This window comes from Petromyzon marinus, chromosome 63 (genome assembly GCF_048934315.1).
Source record: "Petromyzon marinus isolate PM22_M1 ecotype Great Lakes invasive population chromosome 63, UKy_Petmar_22M1.pri1.0, whole genome shotgun sequence".
Classification (NCBI taxonomy): Eukaryota; Metazoa; Chordata; class Hyperoartia; order Petromyzontiformes; family Petromyzontidae; genus Petromyzon; species Petromyzon marinus.
In genome coordinates this window covers 6,524,363-6,545,527 of record NC_133729.1, presented here as the reverse complement: position 1 = coordinate 6,545,527, position 21,165 = coordinate 6,524,363, and the positions used below count along the sequence as shown (strand labels likewise).

Here is a 21,165-nt window from a genome sequence, read left to right as displayed (position 1 = left end):
AAATACAACCGCCGAATGTCGCGCCGCCTTCTCGATCACCGGAGCAGACCGCCGCTCGATGATTTGAATTAAAGAGCTCGGGCGACTGCCGCCTCAGAAGGCGTTTCGTGCTCTCTGCTCTACTCACGAGGCCATGAAGAAGGCTTGCAGCTCTGGTGCAGGCTAATCAGTTTCAGAGACAATGCACGTACTGTATTACCATGAGCATGTGTATTCTTGGTTCTTTCGGTAAAGTCACATTGAAGGGAAAACAGGTCCCTGCAGGGTGGGCTGGTAGGAACATTGGAATTTTGCGCAATTTTATAAGACATATCATGTCTCTGCGCTGTCTATTGCGGATTTTACACCCAACAGCACGAGATTTCACTTCGTTAAAGTATTGAAAGGGGACGGACGGACGGACACATTAATCTATTGCAGGCTGGTACACTCAGTTTACAACTTCGTTCCTACCAGTAAAATAATAATATATATATGAAACAATAAAATTCTCACGACAACGTGACTTTACCGAAAGAACCAAGAATATGAATCACTGCAGTCACGAAAGCTTTAAATAAAAAAAATGAGCATGTGTGTGTTTGCATGTTTTTGCCACGAGCACGTGTGGTTAGTGCAGTACTTGATGGCTTGAAGTATGCGTCTAGTTGGTGTTTGAACATCTTAACACCAACTCGCGTTTTGCTGCCAGAAAGGGTAAAACGTATTATTTTTCATACTTTGATCGTGGGAAAAAAAGTTCCCATGATACAGCTGCGGCTCAACCCCGAGCTATAAGCGCTCTGATAGTGGCATTGTCTTTGTGCTGTTCGCCTTTTGGCGTTGTTCTCTGGGTCTGACACTGGTGGCGAGACTAATCCATGAAGAAGGCTGTCTCTGCTGTAGGCCAATCAGTTTCAAAGACAAATGCATGTACTGTATTACCATGAGCATGTGTGTCTGCATGTTTTTGCCACAAGCACGTGTGGTTAGTGTAGATTTGATGCCTTGAAGTATGCGTCTAGTTGGTGTTTGAACATCTGAACACAACTCGTGTTTTACTGCCAGAAGGGGTAAAGAACATTCTCTTGGTTATCATCATTTTGACAGCACTGGCAAGAAAGGTCCCATAGATGGCGCCTTGCCCTGCTCCATGAGAACGATAGCGGAAGTGCCTCACGGTGGTGAGTTAGAGGATGAATGAGTGATGGGGGTGAGTGAATGGGTGAGCGAGGGAGTGTATGAATGAGTGATGGGGGTGAGTGAATGGGTGAGCGAGGGAGTGGATGAATGAGTGATCGGGGTGAGTGAATGGGTGAGCGAGGGAGTGGATGAATGAGTGATGCGGATGAGTGAGCGAATGGGTGGTTGAGTGAGTACATGAGTGAGTGGATATATGAGTGAGCGAATGGGTGGTTAAGTGAGTGAGTGGATAAATTAGCGAATGCGTGGTTGAGTGAGTGGGTGGATAAATGCGTGACGAGGATGAGTGAGTGAATGGGTGGTTGAGTGAGTGGATGAGTGAGCGAGGGGATAAACAAGCGATGAGGACGAGTGAGTGGATGAGTGAGTGGAAAAATGAGCGAATGGGCCGTTGAGTGAGTGGACGAGCGATTGAGTGAGAGAATGACGCGGGTGGGTTTGTGAGCGAGTTAATGAGTGACACTCTTGATTACATAACTGAGGATTCATCGTCGCCCCGTTGTGAGTTCGGCACACGAGAGGGCACCCACCTGGAAGAGGCTGTGGGCACGGCGAGAGTCTGCGACGGCAGGCTCGTGCTGGGCTGCGGAGAGGGCAGCGGGGGCAGCTTGAGGGCCGCGCCGGTCCGGGCAGCGGGGCCCGGTGGCCCCTCTCCGTCATCGCAGTCCACGTCGCGAACGCGCACCGAGGGCCGCGGTTTCTCCGCCGCGCCTGCGCGCACAGCGACACGTGCTGCGTGGGTTCCCTCGGTTCTTTATACGGCGGCGATTTTGCGGGCAGCGAGGGTGGTGACAACAACGATCGCGCCTTCCCGCCCCCACGGGTTCGATTCCCAACGCGGGTGCCTCTCTGTGTGTGTGTGTGTGGAGTTTGTGCGCTCTCTCTGTGTGTGTCCCCCTTGTTCTGCGTGGGTTTCCTCCGGATTCTCCGATTGCATCCTCCCATAGATTAAAAAAAAACAACAACAAAAACCCATCCAATGTAATTGGTATTGGCCGCAAAAAGCCCCATCCCAATGCCGAAATTTTACGCTGAAAATTAGTCAATTTGGGTCGCCACGGTGGCCCGGTGATGTTAACTACCTCGCCTGGTATGCAGCAGGCCTACGGGTTCAATCCCGGCCCCGACGCCTGCTGTATATTTGCAGTTTGTGTGTAGCTCTCATCATCATCATCTTCACGGTGGCTAGGAGATGTTAACTCCCTCGCCTGGTATACAGGAGGTCGTGGGTTCGATCCCGACCCTGACGCCTGCTGCTGTATATTTTGAGTTTGCGTGTCTCTCTCTCTCTCTCCCGTGGTGACCTGGGTTTTCCTCCGGGTCCTCCGGGTTTTCCCCTCTGCATTTCGAGTCAGCGTTACGCGTTTGGAATATCTGTCTGCTGTAAATGTCCACGTGATAAGCCGCTTCGTTGAGCGATCATTTGAGACGACCAGGTCGCTTCTAAAAAAGAGCTACGTATCTCAGCGGGGTGGGTGGGTGGCTTACCTGGTAAAATAAAATAAAAACAAAAATTGTTTAGTTTAGAATAAGCGGCATGCAAGAGAGCAAAACAAACAAGCGAGCTGAGCTGTTTTGACAACAGCAGGCGAAGCTTACGAAACAATACCAGCCTTGTCTCTCACCACAATGCCAGCTGCATGAGCAGCACTCGACACAGCCTTAACACCAGACCGCCCGCCCCCCGTTGTCTCCCCAGTGGCGATGTTTACACATCGCACCAGGCACTGTACTCATTTGAGGCTGAGTCGACCTAGGGGAGACCCAGCAGGACCGGTACAAATGCACGCCACTGGTATTGGTCGTGAGCAGGAACGGGACTCGGGTTTTGTTGGGTTCGGAACGCAGCGGATTATCCGATGTGCCACCGATCTACACGCACACACAATATATATACACACACAAAGACAAAGATCCCCCGTATAGTCCTAATATACTGGAGGGGGGACGTGCTATTAGCGAGCACCTATAAAGGCCGGCACGGCACACGAGGGAGTGGGTGACCAACACCACGCCCGGCCGCCTTTGTCTCCCTAGTGGCGATGTTTACGTGTCGCACCAGGTACTTATTTGAGGCCGAGTCGACCTAGCGGAGGCCCAGGACCGGTTCAGATAATCGTCACTGGGTGCTGGCCGTGAGCGGGAATCGAACCCGCAATCGCCAGGTTCGTAGCGCTACACTACCGCTCCCCCCGCACACACACAAACAATATATGCACACACACACGAATACACACAACGGGCATGCAAGCAAGCATCCCCTTAAATCCTGGCACACACACAAATCAAGTCGCTAAATACCGATATCGTTCCGACGACTGTGATCGCCTGCAGAAAACTGCTATCCCCAAACGCGAGTGGTCGCGCAGCAAATAAGTGAATCAACTATAAAATTATATATATATTTATTATTTTACCAGGTAATGGCCCACTGTGATGTATAGCTCGTTTTCAGACGCGACCTGGCCATCACAAATGATAGCTCAGCGAGGTGGCTTATCATCACGTGGGCGTTGATGATATGTTTGTTTAGGACTACTGCCAAAAGCGATGAACTCATTAACGAAACACATTTTGGCAAATGTCCACTACCCTTAAACAGAATAGGCAAGATGTCTATCTATTCTAGATTTGAAGCTTTCGTGACGTGACTTTACCGAATAGAACCAAAGAGTAAACATGTCTATCTCTCTATGTTGCTGTGACGAAGAGCCATCGCCCGAAACGTCGCCCGTCCACGTACGTTTCCCTTTTTCAGGCCACGGTGTTAGAGGCGAGTGTGTGGAGGGGTGTTTGTGTGTGTGCCCTTAATATAACAGTGCTTGTGCAGCACTTTTTAACGCAGTTGCAGCTGTAGCAGCAGCAGCATCATCATCATCAATGCCAGCAGCAGATGATTCGCACGTCAATTGACGATAGGAGGATAAGGACTCGCGGATGGACTCGCGTTTCACTGGGTGATTTGGGGGGTTGACTTTAATTACTCCCCGGGTGCGAGCACAGATGCGTGGCCTTTGGAGGCAGCGATGACTCAGCTGGGTCCGCGTGGCATAACGGATCGAGCTTAGCCCTCCGATGAAGCCTGGGAAGCTGAATGGAGTTCAAAAGAACTCGCAGACAAATACCGCCACGCTGTGAAAGACCCAAAACGCAGAAGATTCCCTGGGGGGGGGTTCGTCTTCCACGGCGCTGCTCATGGTCCCACCCTAAACGGCATCCACTGCACACACCAAGGCGGGAGATTTGGATGATTCCGATGCACGAATGCACGAAGCAAAACTCTCTCCAGTAGCTGTGGGTGCGACCGCGGTCACCCAGAACAGAGACCACGCAAAGTGCAACGACGCAATGCTTCGGTCCACAAATACGAAGGAGACATCACAGCAATGACGACGATGATGACGACGACGATGATGACGACGACGATGATGACGACAACGACGATGATGATGATGATGACGATGACGACGACGATGATGACGATGACGACGACGATGATGACGACGACAACCACGATGATGATGATGATGACGATGACGACGACGATGATGACGACGATGACGATGACGACGACGATGATGACGATAACGACGATGATGATGACGATGATGACGACGACGATGATGACGACGATGACGATGATAACGACGATGACGACGATGACGACGATGACGACGATGATGATGATACGCTACTCCGCTACTCCTGACGCCCGGTTATCTGCGGCCTGACCGCCTGAGTGTGAGATCGCAGTCGTCTTCCGCCACGAAGAACATTTGGGAAGCTTGGAGCGACGTGCAGCTCATTGGCCGCCTGTAATCATCAATCATCCCATGGGGTCGCGTGAAGGCAAAGAACGGCGCAGCCCTGCAACTGCTCGCTCCACGCCACTGCTGTCGTCAAGAAGGAGGTGGTGGGGGGGGGGGGGCGCTCCACGAGAGATAACTCTACAGAGCTCTTCTCCAGAGAGAATATCGGCCTACTCTTCCACGCTGGCGAGACGCCTTGCGACGTTGAACTTCTCTCGCAACCGTTCCGAAGCCAACCGTGCCAATGTGACGTTGCGCGCGGCGCCGGGAGGGCAACGAACTGAACACGACGAAGACGACGAAGACGACGAAGACGACGACAGCAAGCGGCTACTAAAGAAACGAGTGTGTCAGTCTAGGCGATGACGCGAAAGGTGGATGGCTCCCCAGTGTCTTCCTAGCGTCGGCGAGGGAAGAGCCGCCTGCCTTTACCCGAAAGGGCCGCGCGATGCGGTGGCACGTGCACGGACACGCGGGGGACAGAGCGCCATGCACGCGGCAAGCAACGCCACACGGCAGCAGCAGCAGCGGCGGCAGCAGCGGCGGCAGCAGCACGCGTAGTGGCCAAGGGCTTCAGTGTTGTCCTGAGCATGGATATACCGTGGCCCCGCATATAACAGGGGGTGTAGGTGGAGGGGACGATTCATTCAGAAAATTGGGGGGGGGGGTGGTTGGTGGAGACGACCCATTCAGAAAATTGGGGGGGGGGGGTGGGTTGGTGGACGTGGGGGGTGACGACCCATTCCGAGAAATTTTCAAAATCTCAAAAAACGGAACAGCGCGCGGTGCCACGCTCCCTCGCAGCCAGCTGTGCCCACTCACCGGTGAGGTGGCCAGGGGACTGTGGCCAGGACTGCACCGCCCCGTTTCTAGTTCAGGGATTCCCGTGCCACCTGTTTAGCCGGGGAACGCTTCACCATCACCGCGCTGAGTGTTGCTGCTGCTGCTGCTGTTGTTTGTGGCTTGCGCACAAATTCCAACGCAGCAGCGGCAGCAGCAGCCTCGCCACCGTGGTGGTGGTGGTGGTGGCGAGATGTTAACTCCCTCGCGTGGTATACAGGAGGTCGTGGGTTCGTAAGGCGCTGCCACGAGGGGTACAAGGTACACAATGCGCACGCCCGTACTAATCCTACACAATTACGTGGTGATGCTGCCGCTGCTGCTGCTGCTGCGTCGGCAGTGGTGCACAATCAGCAGACGATGAACAAGACGCGCACCACGCGTCCGTCGATATCGCCGCGGCTTTTTAGAGAATGGCCACTTTTTTTTCCATCGGTCCCTGATGTGGGCAATTGCCTCGAAACGTCGCCTGTTGTATACGTGTCATTCCAAGGCCACAAAAAACACACGCACACGGTGCCATCGACGGACGTGTTGAGTTTGTCATGAAAAACCCACGGTAAGAATCCGACGTATAAAAGTAAAATGACATAAAAACGATGAACAATTTTGTAAAATAAAAAAAAACATTCCAGGTAAGGCCGACTGAGCAATATCGGGTTTTTTTTTGTCAGAAGCGACCTGGCTATTACAAATGATAGCCCAATGAAGTGGCTCATCATGTGGATATTTATAGCAGCCACATAGTCTAAACGCGTGACGTTGATTCTAAACTTGGAGGTAAAAACCGGAGGACCCGGAGAAAATCGGCGAGCGAGCACGGGGAAAGAGACACCTCAAACTCCAAATATACAGCAGCAGGCGTCAGGGTCGGGATCGAATCCACAACCCCCTGTATACCAGGCGAGGTAGTTAACATCTCCTCGCCACCGCGCTAATCGGAGGTGCGGTTCTGGGTTTTAACCCACGGTGAGAGCCTTGCCGTGTCTAAAAAATATACTTTTTGATATTGGTCGCGAAAGCTTACGTGTTAAACCAAAAACAAAAAAACCTCTTGTCAGCATGGGGCCTGCCAAATATAGAGGCACCGGTCAGGTTCGTGATCGTACCCACGACCTCCTGTACACCAGGCGAGGCAGTTAACATCTCCTCGCCACCGCGGTGCCCCCTGCGTTCACGCGCGACGCGTGGCGCGCCACCTCCCACCCTGACGCGACCGACTGCCCTCTCCTCGGTGGGGTGGTGGGGGATTAGGTGGGGTAGGTGGGAGGGGTGGGGTAGGTGGGAGGGGAAGGGGGGTCACCTATCCTGTGCGGCCACTCGTCGGCCGAGAAGGCTGCGTTGGCGATGCCGTTCCTGTCGTGAGCGCCGCGTGCCCGGCGCGGCGGAGGAGGCAGCCGCGCCGTGGCAGGACGCGCCGGCGGCGGCGGGGGCGGCGGCGCGGGAATGTTGGGCAGCTGCCCCGACAACCACGGGGAGCTTGGAGCCGAGTAGCTGCTGTTGCCGCTGCTGCTATTGGCGTTGCCTGCCGGAGCATCTCTCACCAGGCGTGACAGCTCCAGTCCCTTGTTGTCACGTGGCATGCTGCCGATCGCTGCTTCTTCTTCTTCTTCTCCTGCTGCTGCTGCTGGTGGTTGGTGGTGGTAGAGGTCGTGTTGTTCCTCCCGCTTACACGAGGCCTCTCCGATCGGACCCGCGTCGGAGATGCGGGCGGCTATTGGCAACCGCTCGCTCGGTGCTTAAAACCTAAAGGCGCAACCCGCAGGCATCGTGGTAGGGGCCAGGTGACAGAACCTGCGGCGTTCCCAGCGGAGAGCACAAGGTTCGAACCAGACCAAGTGGTTCTCAACTTTTACTTGCAGCCTCGCAGGGCTATACCAAATAAATAAACTGAACTGAAACTGAACTCGCACACCCCTGTGGTTTTCAAATCGTAAAAAAAAAATGTTTATATATAATGTTAATAGCTACATAGTGGTTTGATGAAACAAAGTAAGTTGTTACTTAATTTGTGCTGTCGATGATTTACCTTCTAAAAAACAAAACATCTGGCAACGTCTCGCACCCCCAGGGGGGAGCGGTGAGCCTCAGGTTAAGAAGAAGAAGAGGACCCACTGGTCTAGTGTATTGGCGGCTATACATTGCCACGTGATAAAGCCACTTCGTTGATTCATAATAAACGTTTTTGGGTTAGATCGCGTTATTTATTAATGTGTCGTAACCCCCCACCACCCGACACGGCCAATCAGCAAAAACAAAGTGTCACGTTGACAAAAGACAAAATAGTTCACTACTTTAGCCCACCCCAAAAACTTTTATTATGAATAATATTGGTCGCGAAAGCCCACGTGTTAAACCACTTCGTTGAGTTATAATTTGTGGCCAGGTCGCTTCTTAACAAAAAAAAACACTTTTTTATAGCTCAGTGGGCCTTACCCGTGGTTGCGTGGATTCCCTCCCCAGGTCCTCCGGGTTTTCCCTCCACACTTTGAATGAAGATCACGCGTCTAGACCGGCGGTTCTTCACCTTCACTGCACCCCTGCACCCCTTTGGTTCTCATTCGTTAACCGGTTTTGGGAGTTTGTTGCATTTACCGGTAACCGAATGAACTACAGCCAGGTATGAGACAAGAAAAATCGGTACATAAACCGGTTTTACACAGACACACACACACACACGTGTACAGTGAGGGAAAAAAGTATTTGATCCCCTGCTGATTTTGTACGTTTGCCCACTGACAAAGAAATGATCAGTCTATAATTTTAATGGTAGGTTTATTTGAACAGTGAGAGACAGAATAACAACAACAAAATCCAGAAAAACGCATGTCAAAAATGTTATAAATTGATTTGCATTTTAATGAGGGAAATAAGTATTTGACCCCCTCTCAATCAGAAAGATTTCTGGCTCCCAGGTGTCTTTTATACAGGTAACAAGCTGAGATTAGAAGCACACTCTCAAAGGGAGTGCTAATCTCAGCTTGTTACCTGTATAAAAGCCACCTGTCTACAGAAGCAATCAATCAGATTCCAAACTTTCCACCAAGGCCAAGACCAAAGAGCTCTCCAAGGATGTCAGGGACAAGATTGTAGACCTACACAAGGCTGGAATGGGCTACAAGACCATTGCCAAGCAGCTTGGTGAGAAGGTGACAACAGTTGGTGCGATTATTCGCAAATGGAAGAAACACGAAAGAACTGTCAATCTCCCTCGGCCTGGGGCTCCATGCTAGATCTCACCTCGTGGAGTTGCAATGATCATGAGAACGGTGAGGAATCAGCCCAGAACTACACGGGAGGATCTGGTCAATGATCTCAAGGCAGCTGGGACCATAGTCACCAATAAAACAATTGGTAACACACTACGCCGTGAAGAACTGAAATCCTGCAGCGCCTGCAAGGTCCCCTTGCTCAAGAAAGCATATATACATGCCCGTCTGAAGTTTGCCAATGAACATCTGAATGATTCAGAGGTCTTCTGGGTGAAAGCGTTGTGGTCAGATGAGACTAAAATTTAGCTCTTTGGCATCAACTCAACTCGCCGTGCTTGGAGGAGGAATGCTGCCTATGACCTCAAGAACACCATACCCACCGTCAAACATGGAGGTGGAAACATTATGCTTTGGGAGTGTTTTTCTGCTAAGGGGACAGGACAACTTCACTGCATCAAAGGGACGATGGACGGGGCCATGTACCGTCAAATCTTGGGTGAGAACCTCCTTCCCTCAGCCAGGGCATTGAAAATGGGTCGTGGATGGGTATTTCCAGCATGACAATGACCCAAAACACACGGCCAAGGCAACAAAGGAGTGGCTCAAGAAGAAGCACATTAAGGTCCTGGAGTAGCCTAGCCAGTCTCCAGACCTTAATCCCATAGAAAATATGTGGAGGGAGCTGAAGGCTCGAGTTGCCAAACGTCAGCCTCGAAACCTTAATGACTTGGAGAAGATCTGCAAAGAGGAGTGGGACAAAATCCCTCCTGAGATGTGTGCAAACCTGGTGGCCAACTACAAGAAACGTCTGACCTCTGTGATTGCCAACAAGGGTTTTGCCACCAAGTACTAAGTCATGTTTTGCAGAGGGGTCAAATACTTATTTCCCTCATTAAAATGCAAATCAATTTATAACATTTTTGACATGCGTTTCTCTGGATTTTTTTGTTGTTGTTATTCTGTCTCTCACTGTTCAAATAAACCTACCATTAAAATTATAGACTGATCATTTCTTTGTAAGTGGGCAAACGTACAAAATCAGCAGGGGATCAAATACTTTTTTTCCCTCACTGTACCACGCAACGTGCAGTAAACCGACCTCGCGTGTGTGTTATGATAATAAAACAGATAAACAAGTATATGCCTGGATACTCCGCCTCTGAATTAGCCTGGTATTTGAAGAGGCGCTTGTGTCATTCGTCATTCGCGTGCTAATCTACACGCCGAGAAAACGCTTTTTCATCCCAGTGCGATATGAAGCATGTGGCTCTGCCATCTTTAAACAACAACAACAACAAACAAAAAATGCCACCGTCTGACACGGAACAAACGAACGGCCAAAGTCTGCAACTCTGCCGATCGCGATCAAATCTGATGCCCGCAGTATGGGGGTGTGGGTGGGTGTGTGTGGGTGGGTGGGTGTGGGTGGTAGTCACTTAGAGCCACTTTGGCCGACTCGATCCTAGAGAAGTCTCGGAAGAGGCGGGAGTTAACCGCAGCGCCCTTCAACCCAGGCAGTTCTCAACATTTCCTGCAGCCTTTCACCCCGCTTTTGTTATCATTATACAAACATTATATATATTTTTATAATGTTAATAAATGCATAGGGGTTTGATGGAAGCAAAGTAAGTTGTTACTTAACGTGACCCGAAATTAATTTGTGTCGACGATGATTTACCTTCTAAGAAAAAAAAACATCTGGCCACGTTTTGCACCCTCAGCAAGGGCATCTCGCACCCCCAGGGGGAGCGGTGCACCCCAGATTAAGAAGAAGAAGACCCACTGGTCTAGTGTATTGGCGGCGATACATTTCCACGCGATAAAGCCACTTCGTTGAGTTACCATTTGTGGCCAGGTCGCTTCTGAACAAAACAAAAAAAAACGCTTTTTTTATAGCTCAGTGGGCCTTACCCGCGGTTGCGTGGAGTTTCTCCACGGGCCCTCCGGGTTTTCCCTCCACACTTAGAATCAACATCACGTGCCCCCTAGAGAGGGCACCTCGCACCCCCAGGGGGTGCAGCGTGCACCCCAGGTTAAGACGAAGCGCTGCTTTAACCGCACCACGTGCGACCTCGTGTGCCGTCCGACTAATCGTGGTTGTACCGAATTACTCTGCCTGTTGGGGGGGGGGGGGGGGGGGGTGGAGTGGTAGGGTTGGCGGGTTGGGATTTAGGTGGGCCTGACCATTGTTTCCACTGCCGCGCCCGGAGATCGTAGCGAGCTGGCGGCCATCCGGATTGCAAGTGTGCACCACTGCGCGTCAACGCGTTTGCGTTCGGGGACAGAGGCGTCACTCCGTTGGGAAACTCGCATCCACTCACTCTGATGCTCCTGTGTGGAGGTGGTAGTGGTCCTGGCATCTTCAGAAGAGCCGCTTCTGTTTGCCTCCTTAGGCATCACAACAACAACAACAAGAAGAACAGAGGCAACAGAAAACTTTGTCATTTGCATGCGGGAGGATGCTTTCGATCAATGTGTGTTATCGCTGAACTTCTTTCGCACCGTACGTAGCCGACCAATGATCAGGCACGAACTCATTCACTCCAGTCGCTCGCCGGCGGTCAACTCGCCGCCCTCTTATCGCTCTCCTATCGCGGTCACTGATCGCGGGAACTTCACTCGCCGATTCCTCCACCCGTGCGGAAGGTTCGGTGGACGCCAAACGCCGGCCGCTTCGTCTCGTCCGCCACACCGAGGTCCAGTCGACCACCGCACCGCACCACACCGCACCACACCGCACCACACCGCACCACACCGCACCACACCGCACCACACCGCACCACACCGCACCACACCGCACCACACCGCACCACACCGCACCGCACCGCACGCGTCACTCGGCGCTTAGGAGCCGCTCCGGCCTCATCCCATCGGCACCGTCGTTTGCTGACGCCGCACCGAGGCAACGTGGGCCGGCCTCCGTGACCATGGCTACCGATAATCGTCACCATGACTACCGATAATCGTCACCATGGAGACGAATCTGCCACTCTTCAATTCGTCACGTTTAAATGAATGGGGGGGGGGGGGGAGAAGAGAGGGAAATAAATACAAAAATAATCTTGTCCCCCCCCACGCAGAGTGAGATCCAAGTGACAGGGGTGGTTGTTGTGTTGTCGGCGGTCGGTGGCATTTTAGTCACAGCTTGCCACCCGTTGTTTCAACGGCTGCCGCGCCCGGAGATCACAAATCGAATGTAACCGGCGAGCCCTCTGAGCTGCAAGCCCACTGAGGCGCTGCGTCTCAAGGGTTAAAGGTGCAATCCCTACGATGTGGGACTTGTTTAATTACAGCCAGGGTCGTCCATAGCGGGGGGTGTGGGGCCTGGGGCAAACCTCGCACCGTGTGGGGTCCGGGACAGTCCACCCACCCACCCACCCACCACCAACTACCACCCATCCACCCACCACCAACCACCACCAACCATCACCACCCACTTACCCACCCACCAACCACCACCACCACCCACCCACCACCACCAACCACCACCCACACCACCACCTACCCACCAACCACCACCACCCACCCACCACCACCAACCACCACCTATCACCACTACCCACCCACCACCACCAACCACCACCCACACCACCACCTACCCACCAACCACCACCACCCACTACCACCACCACCCACCCACCCACCACCACCAACCACCACCACTAACCACCACCACCACCAACCACCACCCACACCACCACCTACCCACCAACCACCACCACCCACCCACCACCACCACCCACCCACCCACCACCACCACCCACCCACTACCACCACCCACCCACCACCCACCCACCCACCACCACACCTACACACGCGGGGTTGACGCCTGACAAGAACGCCATGGACGCGTCGCCGAACTGAACAAGAAGCAGTCGACGCCTCGGGCTGTCCACGAGGGTCTCCTCACGCAACCCCAAACCCTGCCCTGCGGTGTCTTGGGACTGGGTCGCCTTCCAGGTGCGTCGAATCAGTGCGGGGCGAAAACTCTGGAGCGGTTCCCACATTCAGCATCTCATCGTAAGGCCGTAGCCATGGAGTCGACATTGGGGGGGACCAAATCTTCCAGGGGGTCTGGGCCCCCCCCCCCCCGACACCCAGAAAAAAATATAAATTTTTAAAACGACTTTCCTGCCATTTCCTGCCTAAAATATAACAACAAATTCACTGGCACATGGGATGGACTTTTTATTTATTTTTTACAATAATGTCTAATAGTGTTATTGTATTACATTGCTCTGTTTTTACTTTTTTTACCATTTCTTGTTTCATTGTATGTAATGGCAGAGATTAGGGATTAATAAAGTAACAACCATAACCACAATCATACAAACAGAAGTCTATGCATTGATTTATATGAAGACAAGTCCAGATATTGTGGCCAGGGTTTAGCAAATTGTTATTTTTATTTACATAGCATCGCAATTATTATTTTTACAAATATTTTATAGCCTTGTCTCATCGGCAGGGCCAGGCTTGCCCGAAACCAATGATGGTTGTGAAATGCCGGCTGTGTCTAAGGCGAGGAGCCTTACATGTTCGATATGGGTCCATGATTTGGCGCAGCGTTATGTAACGAATGATGCAGCGGTCTCATAGCAACCGGGTTCAAGTCGCCGTCTCAAAGCAACCGGGTTCAAGTCGCCGTCTCATAGCAACCGGGTTCAAGTTGCCGTCTCATAGCAACCGGGTTCAAGTCACCGTCTCATAGCAACCGGGTTCAAGTCGCCGTCTCATAGCAACCGGGTTCAAGTCGCCGTCTCATAGCAACCGGGTTGAACTTGTCATCTCATAGCAACCAGGTATCAAGTTGCCATCTCATAGCAACCGAGTTCAAGTCGCCGTCTCATAGCAACCGGGTTCAAGTCGCCGTCTCATAGCAACCGGGTTCAAGTCGCCGTCTCATAGCAACCGGGTTCAAGTCGCCATCTCATAGCAACCGGGTTCAAGTCGCCGTCTCATAGCAACCGGGTTCAAGTCGCCGTCTCATAGCAACCGGGTTGAAATTGTCATCTCATAGCAACCAGGTATCAAGTTGCCATCTCATAGCAACCGAGTTCAAGTTGCCATCTCATAGCAACCGGGTTCAAGTCCCCGTCTCATAGCAACCAGGTTCAAGTCGCCGTCGCATAGCAACCAGGTTCAAGTCGTCATCTCATAGCAACCGGGGTCAAGGTATCAGTGAGAATGGGAAAGCGGAGGCGCCGGGAAAATTGAATGCTTAGACGCCTTAGCGTAAAGCCTTGGGTCTTTACTGGCAAGACAAAGACCAAGTTCCCCCCTATAGCCTTAACAGAATGTTGGGGCAAGTGCTATTAGCGAGCAGCACCTATGAAGGCTGGGGCGGACGGCACACTAGGGGGCACGTTGGCCAGCACCACGCCCGGCCGCCTTTGTCTCCCCAGTGGGCGATGTTTACGCACCGCACCAGGCACTCATTTGATGCTGAGCCGACCTAGGGGAGGCCCAGGACCGGTTCAGAAAATCGTCACTGGTGTTGGCCGCGAGCGGGAATCGATACTCGGGTCGCCGGGTTCGTAGCGCAGCGCGCTAATCACTGCACCACCGCTCCCCTACTCTTAACACACACACACACCACGGAGTCGTCAATAGCCCTGTGTGTGTGTGTGAGCTCTAGCGAAAACAAAAATACAATAGGCGACGTTTCGGGCAATGACCCTTCTTCACAACACACAAATCACACTGCAGCACGTTACATCGGTACCACGTGGCACATTCCGCCGGGTTTGTATCGACGCTCGCCCCTTTTTCGCCGTCACCTGTCCTGGATATGTTTCGCGTGGTCTTCTGTCCTGTTATTTCTGTTTATTCTAATGTGTGATTTGTATGTAAAGAAATAAAAAAAACGTAACATACCAACGGTGCAACTTGCTTTAATGATCCAGGTACAAATGCTACCGCAGTTACCTTGCCGTCACATAGATAAAAAAAAAATCTAATCGTCCAGTGGGCTTTAACTGGTCAAATAAAAATATAGTTTCGTTTTATTTGTTGTGATTTGTTGCCTTCCCTACGCGTTTGCACTCCTATGGTCTCTTTGTACCGTTTGCTGTTGTAACGTTCCTACCCCGTGCCCCTAGAGGACATCAGTGGAAAAAATTGCTTCATAGCTCATCGGATTCCTCTTGCAGTATAAACGAAGATTCGGATTTTGCCTGCGGTATTCATCTTCATAGCACTGCCTTACGCGCAAGACGCAGCCTCTCTCGCGCACGCGAGGCTCGCAATTATTCAGCAGGCAGCCTCATTAATAACTCATGCACGCGTTAAACAATCACGAGAAGACGAATAATAATAACCGTAACGCTCTGGTTAAAACCAAAGGCACAAAAAAAAATCATAGCCATGCAATGCGTTTTAATCAGCAGTTGGGTGTGTGTCGGTGGAACCCTCGAATATGCTGGGCGGTTGTTGTAGACGTCACGAGCTGGCGTAGGAATTCGTGCCGGGGGTGGCAGTTTCAATGGATGGGGAAAGCTTCTTGATTACCACCACCCACTCCGCTTCTGCTCATCCAGCACGAGTGAAAATAAACTCCAAACTTTTTTTTAATTTGACCAGATGAGGCCCACTTTATCGAAACAGCTATCTTTTTTTTCAGAAGTGACCTTGCTAAAACTAATGATATCTCAACGAAATCGCTGTTCACTTGGACATTCAGAGCAGCCAAATGCTCTAAACGCGTGCCGTCGATTCTAAACGTGGAGGGGAAAAACCGGAGGACCCGGAGAAAAATCCGCGCGACCACCGGGGAAGAGACACCGCAAACTCCGAATATACAGCAGCAGCAGCAGGCGTCAGGGTCGGGATCGAATCCACGACCTCCTGTATACCAGGCGAGGTAGTTAACATCTCCTAGCCACCGTGCTAATCTAAGGTGCGGCTCTGGGTTTTTAACCCACGGGGAGATTCTTGCCGAGTCTAAAAAAAAAATTGATATTGTTCGCGAAAGCCTACGTGTTAAACCAAAAAGGTTCTTGTAAACATACTCATTGGTTCTTTCGGTAAAGTCACGTAGGTATAAAATAGCATGAAATAATTGTATTTATTTGTAGGTATAAAATACGTGACTTTAAAGAAAGAACCAAAGAGTATGACTCCCTGCAGTCACGCAAACTTCAGCTCTTGTAAACATTCATAGCAGCCAAATATTCTAAACCAGTGGTTCTTAACCTGGGGTGCACGCACGCTCTGGGGGTGTGTGCCGCCCTTTCTGGGGGTGCCAGACATAGCCAGATGTTTTATTTATTTATTATTATTATTATAGACATCGAGCGACAAGATACACCTACCGATGACATCTAGCGACATCCACAGCGCCCACTGTCACTCCGCTACTGGATGAGAGCCTTCCCCGCCGCCGTGATTCTATGGCCACGCTACGCCACTCCGCCGTTACTGCTGCTGCTGCAGCTCAAGTGGCGGTGTGGCGAACAGAGGTGTGATCGCAACTCGGTTTAAGACAGCGTTCGACACTGATGTTAGCCGCGGCCGGAGGGATCGCATGTCAGATCGTCAGATTCTCAGAGCGGTGAGCCAGCGGCGATTTTGTGTTGTTGTGGGGACTGATCCTTCTTGGTACTCCCAAAAACGATGTCTCCGAGACCAACGGATCGCGACTTCTTCTAAGGCAGTGTTTCTTCACCTCTGCTGCAGCGTTGCACACCCTGTGGTTCGCGCTCGTTAAAATAATGTATAATGCGAATACATACATAGGGTTTGATGAAACAAAGTTGTAAGTAATAAAGGTTTTTGGGTTATTATGATAAATATTGGTCGCGAAAGGCTACGTGTTAAAGTAGTTGTGCTGAACGTGCTGAATTTGTCTTTCGATGATTTCCCGTCGAAAATACAAATCAGACAGCGACACGGATATACACAAACTCAGACACGGGAGAGACACAGGGACACACCAACTCAGACACAGGAGAGACACGGAGACACAAACTCAGATACAGGAGAGACACAGACTCAGACACGGGAGCGATACGGAGACACACAGACTCAGACACGGGAGAGATACGGAGACACACCAACTCAGACACGGGAGAGACACGGAGACACACAAACCTCAGACACCATAGAAACACCGAGACGCACCAAACTCAGACATTTCAGAGACAAGGAGATACGCATACTCAAGTTAGACACAGACACACGGAGACACACAGACTCAGACACAGTAGAGACACGGAGACACACAGACTCAGACACGGGAGAGACACGGAGACACACAAGCCTCAGACACCATAGAAACACCGAGACACACCAAACTTAGACATAAGAGAGACAAGGAGATACGCATACTCAAGTTAGACACGGAGACACGGAGACACACAGACTCAGACACAGTAGAGACACGGAGACACACAGACTCAGACACGGGAGAGACACGGAGACACACAAGCCTCAGACGCCATAGAAACACCGAGACACACCAAACTTAGACATTTCAGAGACAAGGAGATACGCATACTCAAGTTAGACACAGAGACACGGAGACACACAGACTCAGACACAGTAGAAACACGGAGACACACAGACTCAGACACGGGAGCGATACGGAGACACACCAACTCAGACACGGGAGAGACACGGAGACACACAAGCCTCAGACACCATAGAAACACCGAGACACACCAAACTCAGACATAAGAGAGACAAGGAGATACGCATACCCAAGCTAGACACAGACACACGGAGACACACAGACTCAGACATAAAAAAGACGAGGAGCTACGCATACCCAAGCTAGACACAGACACACGGAGACACACACCAACGCAGACACAGGAGAGGCACCGAGACACACCAAACTCAGACATAAGAGAGACAAGGAGATACGCATACCCAAGCTAGACACAGACACACGGAGACACACACCAACGCAGACACAGGAGAGGCACCGAGACACACCAAACTCAGACATAAGAGAGACAAGGAGATACGCATACCCAAGCTAGACACAGACACACGGAGACACACACCAACGCAGACACAGGAGAGGCACCGAGACACACAGACTCAGACATAAGAGAGACAAGGAGGTACGCATACCCAAGCTAGACACAGACACACGGAGACACACACCAACGCAGACACAGGAGAGGCACCGAGACACACAGACTCAGACATAAGAGAGACAAGGAGGTACGCATACCCAAGCTAGACACAGACACACGGAGACACACAGACTCAGACACAGTAGAGACACGGAGACACACAGACTCAGACACAGTAGAGACACGGAGACACACAGACTCAGACACGGGAGAGACACGGAGACACACAAGCCTCAGACACCATAGAAACACCGAGACACACAGACTCAGACATAAGAGAGACGAGGAGCTACGCATACCCAAGCTAGACACAGACACACGGAGACACACAGACTCAGACATAAGAGAGACGAGTAGCTACGCATACCCAAGCTAGACACAGGCACACGGAGACACACACCAACGCAGACACAGGAGAGGCACCGAGACACACAGACTCAGACATAAGAGAGACAAGGAGCTACGCATACCCAAGCTAGACACAGACACACGGAGACACACAGACTCAGACATAAGAGAGACAAGGAGCTACGCATACCCAAGCTAGACACAGACACACGGAGACACACAGACTCAGACATAAGAGAGACAAGGAGCTACGCATACCCAAGCTAGACACAGACACACGGAGACACACAAGACGACCCATCGCTCAGGCAACCCGCACCTGCACCGCGGGCATCACGTGGAGAAGCCGCGGGGGTTCCAATTCTCTCGGGGCCACGCGGCCGCGCCGTAGCAGGGCCCACACGAACCGGGCCGCGGCGTGGCCACGGGGCCCGCTCGGGTCCACGGGAGGGGCCGTCCCGCCGGCCGGGCCCGCGGGAGGGGCAGTCCCTTCGGCCGCAGCAGGGCCCACCGGCTTCACCATCGCTACGGGTCCACCCTGTGCCCTCCGCCTACAACTGATGCTACAGCTGCTCCAGCCGCCGCCGCTGCTGCTGCTGCTGCTGCTCAAGGAACGCGGCGCTCATGGCGAGACCACGGGACCGGTCGATGGAGGACACCGACAAAGTGTCATGGACCGATGGAGTCTCGGACTTGCGGACTCTGGTGACCGGAACCCACGCGTTAAGCCGTCACTCGAAGGCCCTTGCCAACTGAGTGAGATGTTCCCTCGGAAGTGATTGCCCGCGTGGAATCAATATTTGTAGGCAATATTTGTAATCGATATTCGAAAAGCAAATCGAAAATCAACGTTTGTAAGCAAATAATTTCGCAAGCAAATATTGAAAACAAATATTGTAAGCAAATCTAAATCAATATTTGTAAGCAACTGCAAATAATAAGAATAATTCAACGTTCGGCTCAGTGGGCTCTTCGCTGTGTGCGGCTCTTGCGCTGACGGACTCTCCTCGACCGAGCGTGATGTCCACTGACCAATCTCTCCTCCTAATAATCCCCTCCCTCCCTCCTCCTTAGGGGACGCGTCCTCTACTGCTGGAGGGATTTTGTTGTTGTTGGAGGTGCGGTGGTGGGGTGGGGTCTGGTCTGGTGTGGTGGGGTGAGCGGTTTTGGCTGTGGAGAGAGAGAAAAAAAATCTGCCACGGCTACGGACACGGCCAGAGACAGACACTTCGCTTTCACTGAGCCTGTCCGATTGATTAGAGAGATGATCCCCCGAGCGGGTGGCACGGAAAGGTTTCATAACGCTGATCCCCTCCAAGAGGATTTGACGCCACGCATCATCCCCCCCCGCCCCCCATCGCTGCACCCCGACCCGCACCCTCCACCCTCGCTGCACCCCCCCCCCAAATCCCCCAGCCGCTGCACCCCCCACCCCACCCCCCGCTGCACCAACCCCCTACACCCCGACCTCTCACCCCGGGGATGCCAAGCGCCGCGCGTGGCCCCGTGACGATAGCGCACGGTGATGGGGGGGGGGCGCAGCGCCGCGGATCTCTTCACGACGCCGTACGCACGGTACGGCCAGGGCCCGATCAAGGCACGGGGGCTCCAGGGGCTGCAGCCGAGGGGGGCTCCAGGGGCTGCAGCCGAGGGGGCTCCAGGGGCTACAGCCCAGGGGGCTCCAGGGGCTACAGCCCAGGGGGCTCCAGGGGCTACAGCCCAGGGGGCTCCAGGGGCTACAGCCCAGGGGGCTCCAGGGGCTACAGCCCAGGGGGGCTCCAGGGGCTACAGCCCAGGGGACTCCAGGGGCTACAGCCCAGGGGGGCTCCAGGGGCTGCAGCCGAGGGGGGCTCCGGCAGCTGGAGGGCCTCCAGAGATGAAGTGAAAAGTTACTTTAGTTTGTGAATGCTGAATTTGTATTTGTTGTTGGCCTTGTAAAAAAAATACAATTTTATTTTTCTTTAACTTTGTTTTCCTTTTGTAAATATTGCTGGGGGGGGCATCACGAGTACCTGTAGCCCAGGGGGCCTACACGATCTTAATCCGGGGCCTGGGTACGGTGCACAACAACAACAACAACCAACAACAACAAGAGCAGCAGCAGCAGCAGCTGCGACGTGGGTCACAACAACGCGAGGGTGGACGAGAGAGAGAGCCCGGGTTCATTCGGTCTGCGCCCTGGCGATGGCCCTTTGCCTCGCAACCATCTCGGTTAGATTCACGGAATCCCTTGTGTTGACGTCTGTACGTCCTCATATGGTTCCATAGATATCCAGCACCCCTCCCTCCCTGCCCCCAACCCTTCTCCTCCTACCACCCCTGTTCGGCAGAGTGCACATGCGGTAGTTTAACACGTGAGTAGCCTTCCGCGACCAATATTATCCATCGGTATGGAAAAAACAATACGATAATGGTATTTTACCCTTTCTGGCAATTAAACAGTGTTGTCAACGTGTTCAAACACCGAGTAAGAAAGTTTTGCACGGAATCATTTCCGCATTAACCGCACGCGGTGCTTTGTAGGTGACCGTGCATAAAAAAGCATGCTCCGACAATAATAATAATACCGTGGCATTGTCTTTGATGAAACAGCTTGGACTACACCAGAGACTTGTTCAAGGCCTATTCTCACCACCAGTGTCAGACCAGAGGACAACGCCAAAAGGCGAACGGCACAGAGACAATGGCACT

The 21,165-nt window shown here is 52.3% G+C and overlaps 1 protein-coding gene across 6 annotated transcripts in view; it reads right to left on the bottom strand.

Moving 5' to 3' along the window:
• The window catches only part of LOC116956032 (cyclic nucleotide-gated channel beta-1), a 53,061-nt gene that overhangs the window by 23,880 nt on the left and 8,016 nt on the right, over positions 1 to 21,165 (bottom strand). Inside the window, exons 2-4 of one of the 6 annotated variants that reach the window (XM_076053921.1) lie at positions 11,365 to 11,431; positions 7,135 to 7,625; positions 1,713 to 1,893 (exon numbers count right to left, since the gene is read on the bottom strand). In XM_076053921.1, coding sequence (XP_075910036.1) covers positions 1,713 to 1,893; positions 7,135 to 7,414 — 461 coding nt within the window. In that variant the 5' untranslated portion in view covers positions 7,415 to 7,625; positions 11,365 to 11,431. Of the gene's footprint in view, positions 1 to 1,712; positions 1,894 to 7,134; positions 7,626 to 8,267; positions 8,762 to 11,364; positions 11,432 to 18,793; positions 19,739 to 21,165 lie in introns of those variants that run through there. The other 5 variants (XM_076053922.1, XM_032977452.2, XM_076053920.1 and 2 more) reach the window with 5 other exon arrangements.